We start from the raw sequence: 16,486 nt of genomic DNA, 5'->3' as shown, positions 1-16,486 counted from the left end.
GTACGTTTTTTTTTTAGTAGAGACAGGGTTTCATCATGTTGGCCAGGTTGGTCGAACTCCTGAGCACAGGCAATTCACCTGCCTCGGCCTCCCAAAGTGCTGGGATTACAGGCGTGAACCACAGCGCCCGGCAAAATGAACTTACTAAAGCATGAGTCTGACCGCAAGCCATTCTGTCACCTGTTTGAGCCTCCTGGGGCTCTTTCTCAGCCCCCAAGTGAATGCCGAGCTACACAGGCTGGCATTACTACCACCTGCTACCTGCTACCTGCCACTTTCCACCCACCCAGCTTTGTCACCTGCCACCTCTGGCGTCACACGGCACCCTGAGTCCAGAACTTCTCAGGCCGTGTGCAAGTGCCAGGGGGCTCCGCTCTGAAACGCCCCTCCCGCCTCTATGCTCGCCTGCCCTGAACTTGGCTTCAGACCATGCAGACACCCTCCCTCTCGGAAGACGCCTCTTTTGAGCTCATCTCCAAAAGAGATGTTATGCATCCCCCTCACATTGAACCAGAAGCACGTGCAAGGCTGGGCCCTCCTCACCCTCAGTTTTGATTTCCCAGCCTGGCAGAGAATAAGTCCTCATTAAGATTGCTGTGAAACCTGCCCCACTTTGGCCAGTGAGTGAGGGAGTGTCCAGAGTCAATCGGTCTGCCTCGCAGACACCATGATTTTATTTAACTGTTTTATTATGGAAATGCCAAACATACACAAAGAAAACAGTAAACACAAACAAAGAGCAAATAGTATAATGAACCCCATGCTTCCCACCCAGCTTTAATAACCTTCACCCTTTGCCACTTTTGTTTCATCCTTCACACCAGCAATCCCCCAACCGGTGATCCTCAACTCATTTAGTATGTTTACACTTCAAAGATTATGCTGTTTTTTCTCTTCTCCACGCTGCCATGTATCATTGAAAAGCGCATTGGCAGTGGCTTTGACCACTAGTAAATGAAAAGAACAGGGCTGAGTGTGGTAGCTCACACCTGTAATCCCAGCACTTTGGGAGGCTGAGGCAGGAGAATCACTTGAACCCGGGAGTTCGAGATCAGCTAGGACAATGTAATGAGACCCTGTCTCTACTGAATAAGAAATAAATAAATAAAAACAAAGAACAGTCCAACATTATGAAAGCAATTGCACTATTTTATTATTAATTTCTTATTCTGCATCAAGCATGTGGCACTGAGGGCTTCATAAGCGTTATCTTAAGACACTGCAAGAAGTAGGTGTCATTATTATTCCCATTTTACAGCAGCTAAAACTGAGGCTCAGATGCTAGGAAATGTGTCCAGAGTCTCCGCTAGTAGGTGGCAGAGCTGTTTAACTGCACAGCCCGCAGGTGTAATTTAACCAGTGACAGTCTGAGGCTGACCTTGGGCACCTGGCGCTGGTTGTAGGAGCCCGTGGATGCAGAGCACCCTGGGCCACCTCACTTTGGGAGACGGCGAGGCTGCGTACACCACATTCCCTGCAATGATCCTGCTAAGAACAGGAGCCCAAGGTGCCAGCTGGCCGCGGCAAGACAGGGCCCGCCAGCTGTTTGGAAGAGGCGGCAGTGATGAGTCACCACACACCATGGGCCGTGCCGGGGCCGGGCCAGGGCGTTGTCTGGTGGGTGACAGGCAGCCGGGTGTGTGGGCTGTGATGTAACAGGCCTGCTGCAGCTGTTGGGTGGCAGGAGACTCACTCTTCTCCTCTGTCACGGCTTTGAATCGCCTCTGCTGCGGGAGGGACATGGAGACAGCACAGCTCCTCCCCCAGCCCACGGCCAAGACAGCCAGCCAGGCCCGGAGGCCCACCAGCTGCTCCTCGACCTCCATGGGCAGCCACCTGCCCTTCATCTTCACCTTGGACCTAGGGGGTATGGGGGCGGGGGGCACGTGTACTGCAGGGGATGCTCCTGGCATACAGCCTGGTATAGAGAGAGAAGGAAATTCAAGACAAACCCAGGGCCCCAGTGCCTGAGGAAGGGCAAATGCAGCGGGAGTTGCTTCTTTTGACCTAAGAAACAGAAGGAGGTAAAATGAGAAAGTGATTCTTCGTTGAGTACCTATGGGGTTGTGGGTGCAGTGTTAAGTCTCATGACAGCCCAGTAAGATGGGCATCATTCATTCATTCATCCATTCATTCAAATATTTCCAAGCACTTCTGGCCGGGCGCGGTGGCTCATGAGTGTAATCCCAGCACTTTGGGAGGCTGAGGCAGGAGGATCACTTGAGGTCAGGAGTTCAGGACCAGCCCGGCCAACATGGTGAAACCTCATCTCTACCAAAAATACAAAACTTAACTGGGAGTGGTGGCACATGCTTGTAATCCCAGCTATATCAGGAGGCTGAGGCAGGAGAATCACTTGAATTTGGGAAGCAGAGGTTGCAGTGAGCCGAGATCGTGCCACTGTACTCCAGCCTGGGCAACCAAGAGAGACTCCATCTCAAAAAAAGAAAAACAAACAAAAAACCCCCAAATATTTCTGAGCACTTCCTTGGTCCCTCCACTGTGATTATCCTTGTTTTACAGGTAAGGAAACTGAGGCTCAAACAGATCATTTGACTCCCCCAGGCAAGGCTGGATCTAGCTCTTACAGTTGCTTTGTGTGAATTCGAAGGCACGCCTCTGGGAAGATGCAGCCCCCGACCAGGGCACACAGCTTAGCAAGTGGGGAGTCCTTGGCCAGACACCCCTAGCTGTGTTCCTGACCAATGGCTGGTAGACGATACCACCTGGCCCTTGGGGTCCTAACCACGCACTCTCTCTCCCAGGCCGTACATAACTCCCTCCACCAGCAAAGGTCTCACAGCGGGAGGTCACCTTCATGGGGTCTTTGGCAAACTCTATGAACTAAAACAGATGTTTCTCATCTTAAAAGGAGGCTGGAAGAGCTCTTAGGAAATGGTGAGTGAGCCAAGAGCCCAGGAGAACTGTGAGCTGGAGCCAATGGCCTGATCAGACTCAGTGGATGGAATGGGTAGGAGGCTGGTCCTGCTCTGTGCGGGGGGAGGGCTGGGCGGGCAGCACTCAAGGTGGAAGCCACTGCTCCAGTCGGCCACGCGAGTTCTGATTTCTAGTACTTGAAATGTTCTGTGGAAAAGGATAACGATTGTTCTAGGTACTGGCGTACACTGCTAAGGGCAGATTTTAAACTTTCCAGCAAGAGCAGTTGAGAAGTGAAAGAGTCTGCCTTACATGTAGTGAGGTTGCCGTCATGGGAGGTATTCAAGCAAGGGCTGGCTAGCCAGCTGTTCAGGCCAAGTTAGTCTGAATTGCATAATGGCTAGGGGACTTTCCAGGGATAAAACTCAGGATTCTGATGGGTTTGACAAACCCATTTAGGTTACTGCATTAAGCCACTCTATTAGCATCCTGTAACATGCAAAGAAAATCACCGTATTCAGTTCTTAAGTGCGTCCAGGAGCCCAGAGAGCCAGCCAGGCCCTGAAGAAGGAAGTGAAGGATGGAGTGAGGCAGGTCTGCAGCTCAAGGAAGAAGCCAGTCCTCCCAGGAGTTGTCACCCCACTCCAGCTGGTTTGCATGGGAGCCGCAGGCAGTTGCTTGGCTCTGGCCCAGCTTCCAGCCACTTCCGGCCACCCCATGGCTCCAGGCAGTGGGCACAGAGTCTGCGGCAGAAGTGGAAGGGCAGCCAGCCAGTCTGTGACTGGAGAGTACTGGTTGTTACAATACGGTCATGCTTCCGTGCCAGCGGGCAGAGCTGCTGCTGCCCAGCCTCCAAGATTCTGCAACTAGAGGAGGCCTGGGACCAGGGGTCTCTCTGATACTGGCCCGACAATCAGGAGGTTCATCACTGTAAGCAAAAACCCCTCGAGGGGGCTGAACACCCGTGCAGATGTACACCGGTGTGTGCGGATGGACGGCCTTCTTTCTGGCCGCCCAGTCTCCCCTGGCCAGGGCCGATGTGGAGGACACACGTGAAGTTTAGGGAGAATGCGGCAGGGCCCAGTGTGCAGCCAGGCCTAGGTGGGGGCTCTGGCCGCTCTGTTTAGGAACCACTATGGGGACCTTGGGTGCATCGTGCCCCCATCAGCACACGTGAACAGTAGCATCACAAGTGCAGGGCTGGCATGAGGGTGCTCAGCTGCTGGGTTCCAATCCTGGTGGTGCAGCCCCGGCCATATCACTTAACTTCAGCGTGCCTCAGTTTCCCCAGCTGTAATGTGGAGTGGCACTTCTCTCATAGGGTTGCCGTGAACCTTAAATGAGATAGTTCCTGTGATGAGCTCAGGAGTGCCAAGCACAGCGCTCAATAAAAGTTAATTATTATTATTTGGCACGGGACCTGTTAGCTATTAGATGCTCAATTAACTTTCCTCTCCTACCCAGCCCTGGGGACTCACGAGCCCGGGAGGGAGCCAGGCCTGTATGGTGAGCACCTCATTAGTCACAGCCCTGAGTGGAGACTCCAAACCTCTGAGTGGAGACTCTTCCCTCCCTCCAGGGCAGCAACGTTTCTGTCTCCGAGTCCCCACAGACCTGGCAGAGCCCCAGCCCCAACAAGTCAACGCCTCCTTCCTTCCTCCCAGCTCTTCTGTTGTGTCTGTGACAAACACACAGAGACGCCAGGGAGCACCTCCCCACCTTGGCTCCCTTCCCCTGCGGGTGCCTCTCGGTCCCTCCTCCCCCGCCCGAGGTCCAAAGGTGGGAATCCCCAAGGCCCCTCTTTTACCAGGTGGAAGATGCTGCAGGGCGAGGGCTGAGTTGCACAGGACAGGCCCGGCCCCCGTCCGCTTTCCTGTCCACCCTCCCACTTCTGCGCGGTCCCCTGGTCTTCCAGGACCGGAGGCTGTAGGTTGGGCATGGCCAGCACGGGCTGCATCCAGGCCAGTGGGGAGGTGGGACTTGAGGCCCTCGGGACTTCAGGCTGCCTCCGACTCTCTCGCTGGAGTCTGGGTGGGGAATTGGAAGTTAGGACAGGCACAGGCTATATTTTTGCCCCACTTGAAGGGTTGCCTGGGAGGGTGGGCAGTGGGGCTTGCCCCCCAACAAAACAGCTGAGACCCTGCTCTCGAAGGAACAGCTGCTGGCGGCTGGTACCTACCAGGCAGGGAGCCCCAGCTGTACCATTAGGGGCTTTGACACCCCCAGGAGGCGGTGGGAAGAAGACTGGGACCCTCCATGGGCACAGCTGGCCTACAAGCTGTAGACAAGAGCCTCCACAAGACCCCAGGCCTGCCCTCCACCCCGATGGCCCCGGGGCTCCTCCTGGCTCTGCAGGAAGAGGACTGGGCAGACCTAGGACAGGGGCAGGGCCTCTGATTCTGGCTTCTGTGTCTTCTTGCCACAGGGAAGGATTTGGCTCCTCCAGCCACAGGTGAGTTCCCTCGGCTCCCCCCAGTGCACCTGCCCTGATCCGCCACCTCCCACCCCCACCACGTGGTGGAAGTGGACACCTGTGCTGGACTCCTCAGGCACCTGCCCCGGCAGCCAGCCTCCTTCCCTCCACTGGGCCTGTGGACACGATCATGCAGAAGCTTCTCCCCAGCTCTGACCCCTCCTCCACCAGCCTTTCCTCCCCCTCCTGCTGCCCAGGCTTCTCCCTCAGTGGCAGTGGCACCGAGCCATCCGGCGGACCTTGCTCAGATCTCGCCCCACTCTGCCTAACTCACTCAGCAGCCCATGTCAGCTCCTTGCCTCCACCGCCCCCTTAATTATTGATGTCCCCAGAGATAAACCCAGGCACTCTCGGGGTATCAAATGCCACCTGGACACAGTGACACCAAGTATGGCTCTTTCCAGACCTCTCCATACCCTGCCCAAGCTCTTGACCCATGAATCCGTGTATCGTCATTCAGTGAATGCCACACATCTCACCTGCAGCTACACCGGGAGGGATCCACAGGCACCGCCTTTTCAAGCCCCCTTTAGGGACTTGTGCTTGCACTCCAGGACCCTCAGGCCACCCCGCCGCCATGCTCCCCTCCACCCCCAACACCTGACGGGCCTCTGAGTCCTGTTGTCCCACCAATCTCTCCCGGATTCGGCCTCCTTTCTCTCTGCCCTAGTTCAGGCTCCTCCATTTCATGCCTGTCCTCGGTGCAGCCCCTTGCAGCCTACAGAAGAATCTTGAATGTACAGAACCACCTTTCAAGCCTGGCTTCTGTGTCTTCTTGCCACAGGGAAGGATTTGGCTCCTCTAGCCACAGTCCATGGTGTAAGGTCCAGTTCCTCGGCAGGCCTCAGCCCCAGCAGCCTGGCCCGGCCTCCATGCCATCTCTCCCCCTCCTCCTTTAAGCCCTGAGTGTCTGCCTCTCAACACCACCTCTGGGCACAGGCTGCACTCTCTGCCTGGGATGCCCTTTCTGCCTGGCCAGCCTGCCTGGAGAGCTCCTCTTTGTTCCTCAAATCCCCTCCTCCTACAGCTCTGCAAGACCAGTGGGTCACTGTCTCCTGTGCTCCCGCTGTCCCCAGGCTTCTCTCCACCAAGACATGTGTCTTAGCACTAGAGTCTCTTCCCTCACTGTTCCAGGGCCCTTTGAGGTGGCAGCGTGTCTGCCCCTGCTCCGTGTCCCCCAGCCCTTGGCATGACCCAGCACACAGGTCAACTGTGATTGATAGCCTAGAGTCTTAATTACAGACAGAATTGGGGGTCCAGAGAGGGAACCAGGGGTCAGGCAGCAGGAAGAGTTCTACCCCTCACAATTAGGAGCCTGAGAACTTGGGCAAACCTGCCCAGGACAGCCATTAGCGTTCGGATTAATTAGTGAACTCTGTCAAGCACTTTGAACATGAAACGTGCTACATAAACGCTAAGTATTATTATTAAAAAGTAAGAAGTTCTCTAATATACCAGACTGGAGAGCCCCAGACTAGTCTAAATAAAATGAAAGAATACAGAAAATGAAGCAATTAAAAGGTGTTATTTCAGGAGTTGCAAAAAGATGAAAGTACCAAATGGCTGCATTTTGGGCTGGCTTTTGTGAGCATCTCCCCGCCTGTCCTCTACCTCAGCTGCCTCTGTCTGAGGTCTGGTTCCCATGGTGGCAGGGGGACTATGAGGTGGCGGGTGTTAGGGCCAGGGCTCTGGGGGTCTGGGAAGAGCCAAGGAACCAAGGGACAGAGAACGTGCGATTGGAAGGGGCTGGTCTAGAGAAGCTGCTGGGCTTAGAGGCTGACGGGCTGGTTGGAGTCTCTACACCAGTTGTGTGGCCGCCCCTCAGAGCCTCATTTTCCCCACATGTAAAACTGAAGGGCAGGTGCAGGTCTACACTTTGCACAACTTGCCAGAGAATTCCAAACAGAGGCAGCAGAAGGCGGTGGAAAGAGGTGGTGTCAGGCCTCCATCCTTATGAGCTAGGTGACCCCAACTAGGACAGGTGCTCCCTCCGAGCCTCAGTTTCTTCATCTGCCAAATGGGGCTACTACTGTGTCCCTCACATAATTGCTTTGGCTAAGAGATAACAATGAGCCCCTGAAGCACAGGGAGACTGTTCACTGCAGCCCACACACGATATCTGGAGGTAATGCTTCAAGCGTGAATGCTGCTACCATTTTGGATTTCTCTTTTCCCTTTCTAGAGCTCTCTCCCGGAGACAGGGACCAGGGTTCAAACCCCAGGCCTCCCTTACAGGCTCTCCCAACTTCTTGTAAAAATGAGATAAAAACTCCCACCACAGGGCCGGGCATGGCGGTGCATGCCTGTAATCCCAGCACTTTGGGAGACCAAGGCAGGTGGATGAGGCCAGGACTTTGAGACCAGCCTGGGCAACATGGTGAAACCCTGTCTCTACCAAAAATACAAAAATTAGCTGGGCATAGTGGTGCACGCTTATGATCCCAGCTACTCGGGAGGTTGAGGCAGGAGAATCGCTTGAACCCAGGGGGCAGAGGCTGCAGAGAGCCGAGATCGCGCCACTGCACTCCAGCATGGATGACAGAGTGAGACTCTGTCTCAAAAAAACAAAAACAAAAAACAAAAGCAACTTCCACCTCAGAGCTCTGCTGCCCAAGGGGTAGCGAGAAGCTTCAAGGTGAATGATGTGGTGAAATAAATGTTTGTTTTTCCTCCCTCAGCTGAAAGAGGTCAGGGGCGCCCCATGCGTGTTTTGTCGAGGCTGAGCTGGGGGTCTGAGACTCCACCTCTTCATGGCCCCTCACCCCAGAGCCTCCTTGGAGAGAGGAGCTCCCCCAGGCATGTCTTGAGGAACACACCCGGTAGGACCCAGGCATGGGCCAGTCTAAGAGGGGACAAAAGGGAATGAGGAGCCAGCACGAGGCAAAATTCCTCCACCTCAGACAACAGCACCGAAGAAATGATTTCCCTGAGTCCGGGGAACCTGAGTCCGGGGCTCCACGCTGAGCAGATTTGCCTCCGGACTCTGAGCCTTGGTTTGCTTGTCTGTAAAATGGAAGCTTTGGACCAGACGCTGTTCGGGTTCACCCAGACCCTAACCTCATCTGTAGTCTGCCTCAATCTCTAGCTCAGATGGCCAGAGTCCTGGGGTGGCTGGGCCCATGTTGACCTTCCTTTCTGGCCAGTATAGGTTTTCGGAAGTGTTTCCAGAAAGCGGGGTCCCAGGTTGGTCACTAGAGCCTCTGTTGCTGCAGAAAGTGGCTTTCTCCCAGGAGTGCTCACGGGGCACCCCTGGAGTCTCCAACAGTCAGTTGAGATAGGACTGGGGGTCACACAGGGAAGGGCCACCAGGACGGGAGTGCCGAGCTCCTCCAGCAGCTGCTCCCTGACCGGCTCCTGGAAACCTGCGCCTCAGCCTGGACTCCGCCTTGGGCCTTTTCACGAGGGCCCCGTGGGGCTGCGGCCTCCTGCCTGGACCCCGCCTGAGAGGTGCCCGGGTTTCTCTTGCCTGTCCTCCCTGGAGGTGGACAATGGGCTGGGCCTGGCCTTCGCTCCTCCTTACGGAGAGGGCTCGGGTTGGAGCGCATGGATCATCACTGTCCCTCCCATTAGCACTTCCTGGGAGGCAGGCCAGCAGGAGTCCTCTTACGGAACAAATGGGGAAACCGACGTTCAGTGAGGCGGCTGATTGGCCCTTGGACCTCTGAAGTGGACCCTTCCTCTTGGAGAGCACCTGCCCCCAGCCCACTCCAGGTCTGAGGCTCCTGGCCACCCACCCCTGCAGGGTGCCTGTGGCTGTGGGCCTCCTGGGAGGCCAGAGGGGGCCGCTTGTGAGCAAAACTTCCAGGCCGGGCCCCTGGGCTCACTAGGACACTGCGGAACAGCTGCCACACACAGCCCCGAAGCTATGCAGGAGAGGGCTGTGCACGGTCCCACTGGCCTGGCCTCTCCATCTCAAGCTTTGCCTGCACCGGGGCAAGCCTGTCAAGGGACACACAGGTCACCTTCACGGCCCCCTGGTGGGTCCCCTTTTTAAAAGGAAGAAAAATGGGCAGAATTTCTAAGGAGCGGATTTCACTGGGGGAGTTTAAGGGATACTCCGTGAATGAGACTCTTTCACAGAACTTCTGGTTTGAATTATCACATTTAGATCCAAGAGCTCAAGGAAACTGAGGCTGTGTGGCCGTTAGGGATCAGCTGCTCTAGTAATTCCGAAGCCAGGAATGGGGCAGTCATGAAAATACAGATTCTGAGCCCTGCCACGGGCCCCTGACTGAGAATCTCTGGGGTTCTCTGGGGTTAGGACAAGGAACTTGGCCTTGTAACAGAAGTCCTAGAAGGGCCAGGAGCAGTGGCTCACACTTGTCATCCCAGCACTGTGGGAAGTTGAAGTGGGTGGATCACCTGAGGTTAAGAGTTCAAGACCAGCCTGGCCAACATGGTGAAACCCCATCTCTACTTAAAAAAAAAAAATCAGCCAGATGTGGTGGCAGGCGCCTGTAATCCCAGTTACTCAGCAGGCTGAGGCAGGAGAATCACTTGAACCTGGGAGGCGGAGGTTGCAGGGAGCCGAGATCGAGCCACTGCACTCCGGCCTGGGCGACAGAGCGAGACTCCGTCTCAAAAAAAAAAAAAAAGTTCCAGAAGGGAGACTGTCGGTCACTGGTTCCTGAGGACTGCTCATCTAGTCCAAGGCCTGCGCCTTATAGAGCAGCCCATAGCCCGTGCGGAGCGCAGAGCTGATGTCCTGTAGCCCATGAAGAGCGCAGAGCTGATGTCCCATAGCCCGTGCAGAGCACAGAGCGTGGCTTCTGTCCAGCATGGCTTCTGTCACTGGCATGCTATGATTTCTGCACCTGCACCCCTCCTGCCACACTTCCCTGGACTCAGGGGATCCATGGCATTGCTGGGGCTGGCCCACAGGCCCGGCCTGACTCCAGAGGTGCCCAACACCATGAAATCGCATAGTCCTTAGACATTTACTGGCGACCCACTGTGTGTCTTGGGCCCTGCCCATGGCCAGGGAGTCAGAGGAGGCTTCTCTTACAGAAGTAGCCCAGAAGGGTCTTGCTGAGCAGATAGAACTTTACGGCCGCTGGGGTCTGGTTGTTCTGGGAATAGTGAGGTAGAGCTGTGGACAGGGAGAAACGCTTCTAAATGTCCTCTATAGTGAGAGTCTGGGTTGGTTACTGCATGTAGCAATTACTCATATTTGTTGAATACAAGAAAGAATGAAAAAAGCTGGAAGGGTAAGTTGCAGGCAGGTCATGGAAGGTTGTGGAACACCAAGCCAAAGAGCTTGAACTTCGTTCCTTGCAGACAATGAAGCGCTCTGGGGTATGGGGTGAACCAACCTCATCTGTGCTTTGGGAAGATCACACTGGCGGTTGCAGTGTGGTGCACAACAGCGTGTGCTGAATGGAATGAGTGACACAGGTCCCCAGATCCTGTGGGAACCCTGTGGCTCCCAGGGGCCTGGGAACCAACCTCAAGGTTTTCACCAGCAGGGGCTGAGGCCGGCACCATTGGCTTCAACTTGGTAGAGCACAGGGCTGACACACAGGGGTTTCCAGGACCCAGAGACTGCCTGGGAAAGGGCATCTTTCACCTTCACTGCACCTGTTCCCAGCCGAAAGCAGCTTGAGGGGCTTGTCCCCAGACTCAGCCTTGCTGGAGCCTCCGGGGGCCCCACTGTCACTGGGCCCCAGAAAACCTGGGCCAAGACTTCCATTTCAAACCTCCTTCGAGCAAGTGCAGTCAAATAAACGCCCTCACACCAGCCAGTGGGAGCGCAGAGTGGTAAAGTCCTTCTAGAAAGGAATTAGTGTTTACATGCTTTCACCCAGGAAACCTGGTTTTTAAGACATCAATCTAATGAAATAATTAGATATAGATTTAGGGATAAAGATGTTCATGTAGGCATTGTTTTTGATAATGAGGAACTAGGAAACTATCCAAATGTTTAACAATAGGGCAACGGCTAAGTAAGTTGTATTCTTCAATATGATGCAATGTTAAGCACTTACAAAACTGGGTTTTAAGGAGTATTTAATGTTATGGGAAAAGCTTTAGGATAATTTTTTATTCTTTTTGAGACAGGGTCTTGTTCTGTCCCCCAGTCTGGAGTGCAGTGGCATGATCTCTGCTCACTGCAACCTCCACCTCCCAGGCTCAAGCGATCCTCCCACCTCAGCCTCCCGAATAGCTGCGACTACCCGCATGTGCCACCACACCCGGCTAATTTTTGTATCTTATTTGTAGAGACAGGGTTTTGCCATGTTGCACAGGCTGGTCTCAAACTCCTGAAAGAAAGAGATGGGCTAAATAGACTTGTAACATGTTTAAAAAAAAACTGTATTAGTAATTTTATAACTTCCCACAAAGAAAAGTCTAGGCCCAGATAGCTTCACTGGTATAGTCTGGCAAACATTAATGAAGAAATAAAACCAATACTTCACAAACTCTTTCAGAAAATAGTAGAGAAAGAATCATTACCAGCTCATTCTATGAAGTCAGTATTACCCTGATACCAAAACCAGATAAGGCTACTACAAGAAAATAAAACTACAGAATATCTCTTACGACTATAGATGCAAAAATCCTCCACAAAATGCTAGCAAATTCAATCCAACAACATGTAAAAGAATTATACATCATGACCAATTGGGATTTATCCCAAGAATGCAAGAAAATCAATTAATGTAATATGCCATATAGAATAAAGAACAAAAACCACATGGTCATCCCAACAGACGCAGGAAAATGCATTTGACAAAATTGAATGCCCATTCATTACAAAAACTCCCAACAACTTAGTAATAGAAGGAAACTTCCTCAACTTAAAAAAAAAAGGTTTACTGAAAACCTCTAACTAACACCATTTTTCACAGCAAAAGACTGAGTGTTTTCTCCCTAAGATTGGTAACAAGGCAAGGATATTCACTCTCCCCACCTCTATTCAGCATTCTACCGGAAGTTCTGGCCTGTACAAACAGGCAAGTAAAAGCAAATGAATAGGATTGGAAAGAAAGAAGCCAAACTGCCTTAATTAGCAGACAACATGATTTTGTATGTAGAAAATCGTAAAGAATACCCACACATGTACACACGCACACATATGCACAAACTACTAGAAGTAGCAAACAGGTTTAGCAAGGTCACGGGTTATAGATCAATATACAAAAATCAGGCTGGGCACGGTGGCTCACGCCTGTAATCCCAGCACTTTGGAGGCAGAGGCGAGTGAATTGTTTGAGCTCAGGAGTTTGAGACCAGGCTAGGCAACATAGTGAAACCCTGTTTCTACAAAAAATACAAAAATTAGCCAGGTGTGGTGGCGGGTACCTGTGGTACCAGCTAGTCAGGAGGCTGAAGTGGGAGGATTGCTTGAGCCTGGGAAAGTGGAGGTTACTGTGAGCCAAGATCATGCCACTGCACTCCATTCTGGGCAACAGAATGAGGCCCTATCTCAAACAAACAAACAAAACCAAACCCCAAAATTAATTAACAAGCCAAAAATAAAATAAGAAAGCAATTTAACTCACAGTGGCATCAAAAGAATAAAACACTTAGGAATAAATTAAACATAGAAGCATCGTACTTGTCCACCAAACACCACAAAACATCCCTGAGAGAAACTAAAGGTTTAAATAAGTGAGGAGATATTCCATGTTCATGGATTGGAAGACTCAATAGGGTTATGATGGCACTTCTCCTCAAAGTGATCTGTAGATACATTGCCATCATTATCAAAATCTCAGCAGGCATTTTTGCAGAAATTGACAAGCAAATTCTATAATGTATATGAAAATGCAAAAAACCCAGAATAGCCAAAACAATTTTGAAAAAGAAGAAAAGAGTAGGAGAATTCAAGCTTCCTAATTTCAAAATTTATTGTAAACCTATTGTAATAAAGACAGTGTAGTACTGGCATAAAGATACGTGTGTGTGTATATGTATACACATACATAAATATATATATAATATTATATGTGTATATATGGAACTGGATTAAGAGTCCAGAAATAAAACCTTACATTTATGGTTAATAGCATTTGAACAGAAGTACTGAGGCTATTCAATGGAGAAAAAGAATAGCTTTTTAACAAATGATGCTGGAATAATTGTATATCCACATGCCAAAAGAAGTATTCAGATCCTTACTTCACACCTTATAAAGAAATTAACTTATAATAGATCCTACACCTAAGTGCAAGACCTTAAACTATAAAACTTTTAGGAAAAAACATAGAATACAATCTTTATGACCTTGAGTTAGGCAGAGTTCTCAGATACCAAAAGTGCAAGTGGTAAAAGGAAAAAATTGATAAATTGGACTTTATCAAGATGAAAACCTTTTGTGCTTCAAAAGACACCATTAGAAGAATGGAAAAACAAGCCATAGACTGGTAGAAAATTTTTATAAAACATATACCTGATGAAGGACTTCTACCCAGAATATATGAAGAACTCTTACAACTCAATAAGACGACATACAACCCAATTTTAAAAATAGGCAAAATATTTGAATAGGCATTTTACCAAAAAATACAAATAAATGGCTAATACACATATGATCAAAACCATTAGTCACCAGGGAAATGCATCTTAAAACCACAATGAGATACCACCTCACGCTGACTAGAATGTCCATAATCAAAATCGTACAGCAACCTCGAAAAAAAATGGTTTGTCAGTTTCTTAAAAACTTAAGTGTAATTTTTCCATACAATCCAGGAATTCCCCCCGTCCACCCCACTGGGAAACTAACCAATGGAAATGAAAAGATATGGCAATACAAAAAGTTGTACACAGGTTGTTATAGCAGTATTATTCATAACAGCCAAAAAATCCAAATGTTCATCAACTGATGAGTATATAAACAAAATGTGATATATATAGATGTACCCTAGAATTGTATTCAAGAAGAAAAAGGAACAAACTGATACATGTGACAACATGGATGAAACTCGACAAACACTATAGTGAGTGAAATATGCCAGACACAGAAGACTTCATATGATATGAAATGTCTGGAAAGGCCAAAGCTCTAGAGACAGTAAGCAGGTCAGTGGCTGCCTGGGGCTTACGGGAACAGAGACAGACTGCAGGTGGGAAGGAGGGATCTTTTTGGGGTGATGAAAATGTTCTAAAACTAGATGGTGGTGATGGTTGTATAACTGTAAATTTGCCAAAAATCATTAAATTATGCACTTAAAACAAGTGAATTTTTCACTGGGTGTAAATTATACTTCATTAATGCTATTAAAACTGTATTCATCCTGCTCTAGAATTGATGGTCTCAGATGATGAGTAAGGGTGGATAAATAGGGACACTTAAATTGGGAGCCTTTCTCACAACATTGATGGTTGTGTGTTTGTTTGTTTTTTTCCCCAAGTTTCCTTCTCCACTGAAATGCCACACCAATGCTTGGATTTATAAGGTGGCCTAGACCAATGTGTGCGTTTTTTCTTTTCTGTTTTAAAACTTCCCTTGAGAAAATAAATGGTAATGGAGAGAACTATTTAACAAGGTCCTGGTTTCTCTTGCAACACAGTAGCTAAACTTGTCTGCCTTTATGTGCATTTGTGTGGGAATCAGCTTGGTAGATGGTATCTTTCCCCATCATGGGCAATATTAGCACCTGCAGAGAAATGACACCTTGATCTCAGTTTCAAGCCCATCTCCCATCAGTCCTAGGCCCTGTTCAGCCAAGCAGGGGTGTTGGTTTATGTTTGCTGCGGCGGTAGGCATAATGAATAATTTACCCAGTGGACAAAAGGTGTATACCAAGTGAATTTAAATAATTGGTGTGGATTGGCTAGCAGCTAAGAAGTTAGCGGTTAAAGAGAGATATGGAAGATTGAAAGTTTTTTTTTTTTTTTAAACCTATTGACTGTAGATAATAAAAACCTTCATGTCTGCTCTCCTTTCAAATATTTGTATCTAAAACTGTTTTTCCCACTCTCCTACCTTGCCCTCATTAAAATAGAAATGGGGATTGATTTACATCCCGCTCCTGAATACACGTAAAATTTGTACAAAAATATCTTCTATAAAAATGATTTGTAATCTGTAGACTTAATACCTGGGAGATGTCTTGAGATGTAAAATCCCATCCTTTGGGTTGTGGGTTTTTTGTTTTCTCCAGATAAATCTGATCTTTAAAGTTCAAAACAAAACACCCCCTATTTATCAAATATGTGTGTTTAAAAAAACTGGAAGAAAACGAGAGGAAATAATAACTTCTATTGTCTTTGGGTAATAAGATCATGAGTGGTTTCCCCTTTATTTTTATTTATTTTCTCCTTTTTTTCCCTACATTTTCTGAGTGTTCTACAACAGGCCTGCAGTTCTTGGATAATCAGAAAAACAGCAAGACAGAGAGAGAGAGTGTGTGTGTGTGTCTGTGTGTGTGTGTAGCAGCATGCAGATGAGGCGAAACTTGTTGTTTGCTTGCTTTGGTGGGAGAAGTTGTCATTTTAAAGATACCAGATGCTTCTCTGACAGGAAGAGCAAAGCACATTCCCTTTATCCGGGCAGAACCCCAGAGCTGGCCTCCATAGCTATGCACCTGGGAACAGGCATCTTGTCTTGATGAAGACTATCCCTGGAAACATCCCTTGGAATGCAGAATTCACGATTCACAGCAAGAGTGTGGGTGAGCACACAGTGGGAGAAGCCTCTTGGAGGAAAAGGGATGGAGACCTTGACCCCTTCCCTTTCACATTTTTAAGAAAAAAATTGATGATGATAATATACATCAGAAAAGTGCACAAATCATAAATGAACTTGGTTAAACTAGCACCGAGATCAAGGCACAGAACATTCCAGAAGCTACCTTGTGCCCCCGCCCAGTCACTGACTCTCCCAAGAGTAATTTCTCTTCTGACTTTTTATGCCCACCATTGACCCCTTTTTGCTGTTTTTTTAAAATTTCATATATATATGAACAAGTGTGTTCATCAAAAGCCTGCAGTATGTTCTTTGCGTCCATTTCTTTTGCTTAATATTATGTTTGTGGGACGTACACATGCTGTCACAAGAAACAGTGGCTTGTCCACTCTCATTACTGTATATGATCTTTTGGTGATTAACTTCAGTTTCTTTCTTTATTCACTGTTGGTAGACCTTTGTATTCACAGGAGTTTTGACTCCTGTGAATATTCCCCCACATT

At 49.4% G+C, this 16,486-nt stretch overlaps 1 protein-coding gene across 1 annotated transcript; it reads right to left on the bottom strand.

Moving 5' to 3' along the window:
- Nucleotides 1-1,130: 1,130 nt before the first annotated feature.
- Nucleotides 1,131-6,972, bottom strand: LOC129057602 (uncharacterized). Its single transcript, XM_054547785.1, has 3 exons — nucleotides 6,907-6,972; nucleotides 4,685-4,904; nucleotides 1,131-2,007 (listed from the first exon to the last, which is right to left on the bottom strand). The coding sequence occupies exons 1-3, from the start codon at nucleotides 6,917-6,919 to the stop codon at nucleotides 1,353-1,355; spliced, it is 888 nt and encodes a 295-aa protein (XP_054403760.1). The 5' UTR covers nucleotides 6,920-6,972; the 3' UTR covers nucleotides 1,131-1,352.
- Nucleotides 6,973-16,486: the final 9,514 nt, after the last annotated feature.

The sequence above is a fragment of the Pongo abelii genome, chromosome 12 (assembly GCF_028885655.2).
Source record: "Pongo abelii isolate AG06213 chromosome 12, NHGRI_mPonAbe1-v2.0_pri, whole genome shotgun sequence".
Taxonomy (NCBI): domain Eukaryota; kingdom Metazoa; phylum Chordata; class Mammalia; order Primates; family Hominidae; genus Pongo; species Pongo abelii.
The sequence above is the reverse complement of the archived record's forward strand: the minus strand, read 5'-3'. Positions and strand labels throughout refer to the sequence as shown.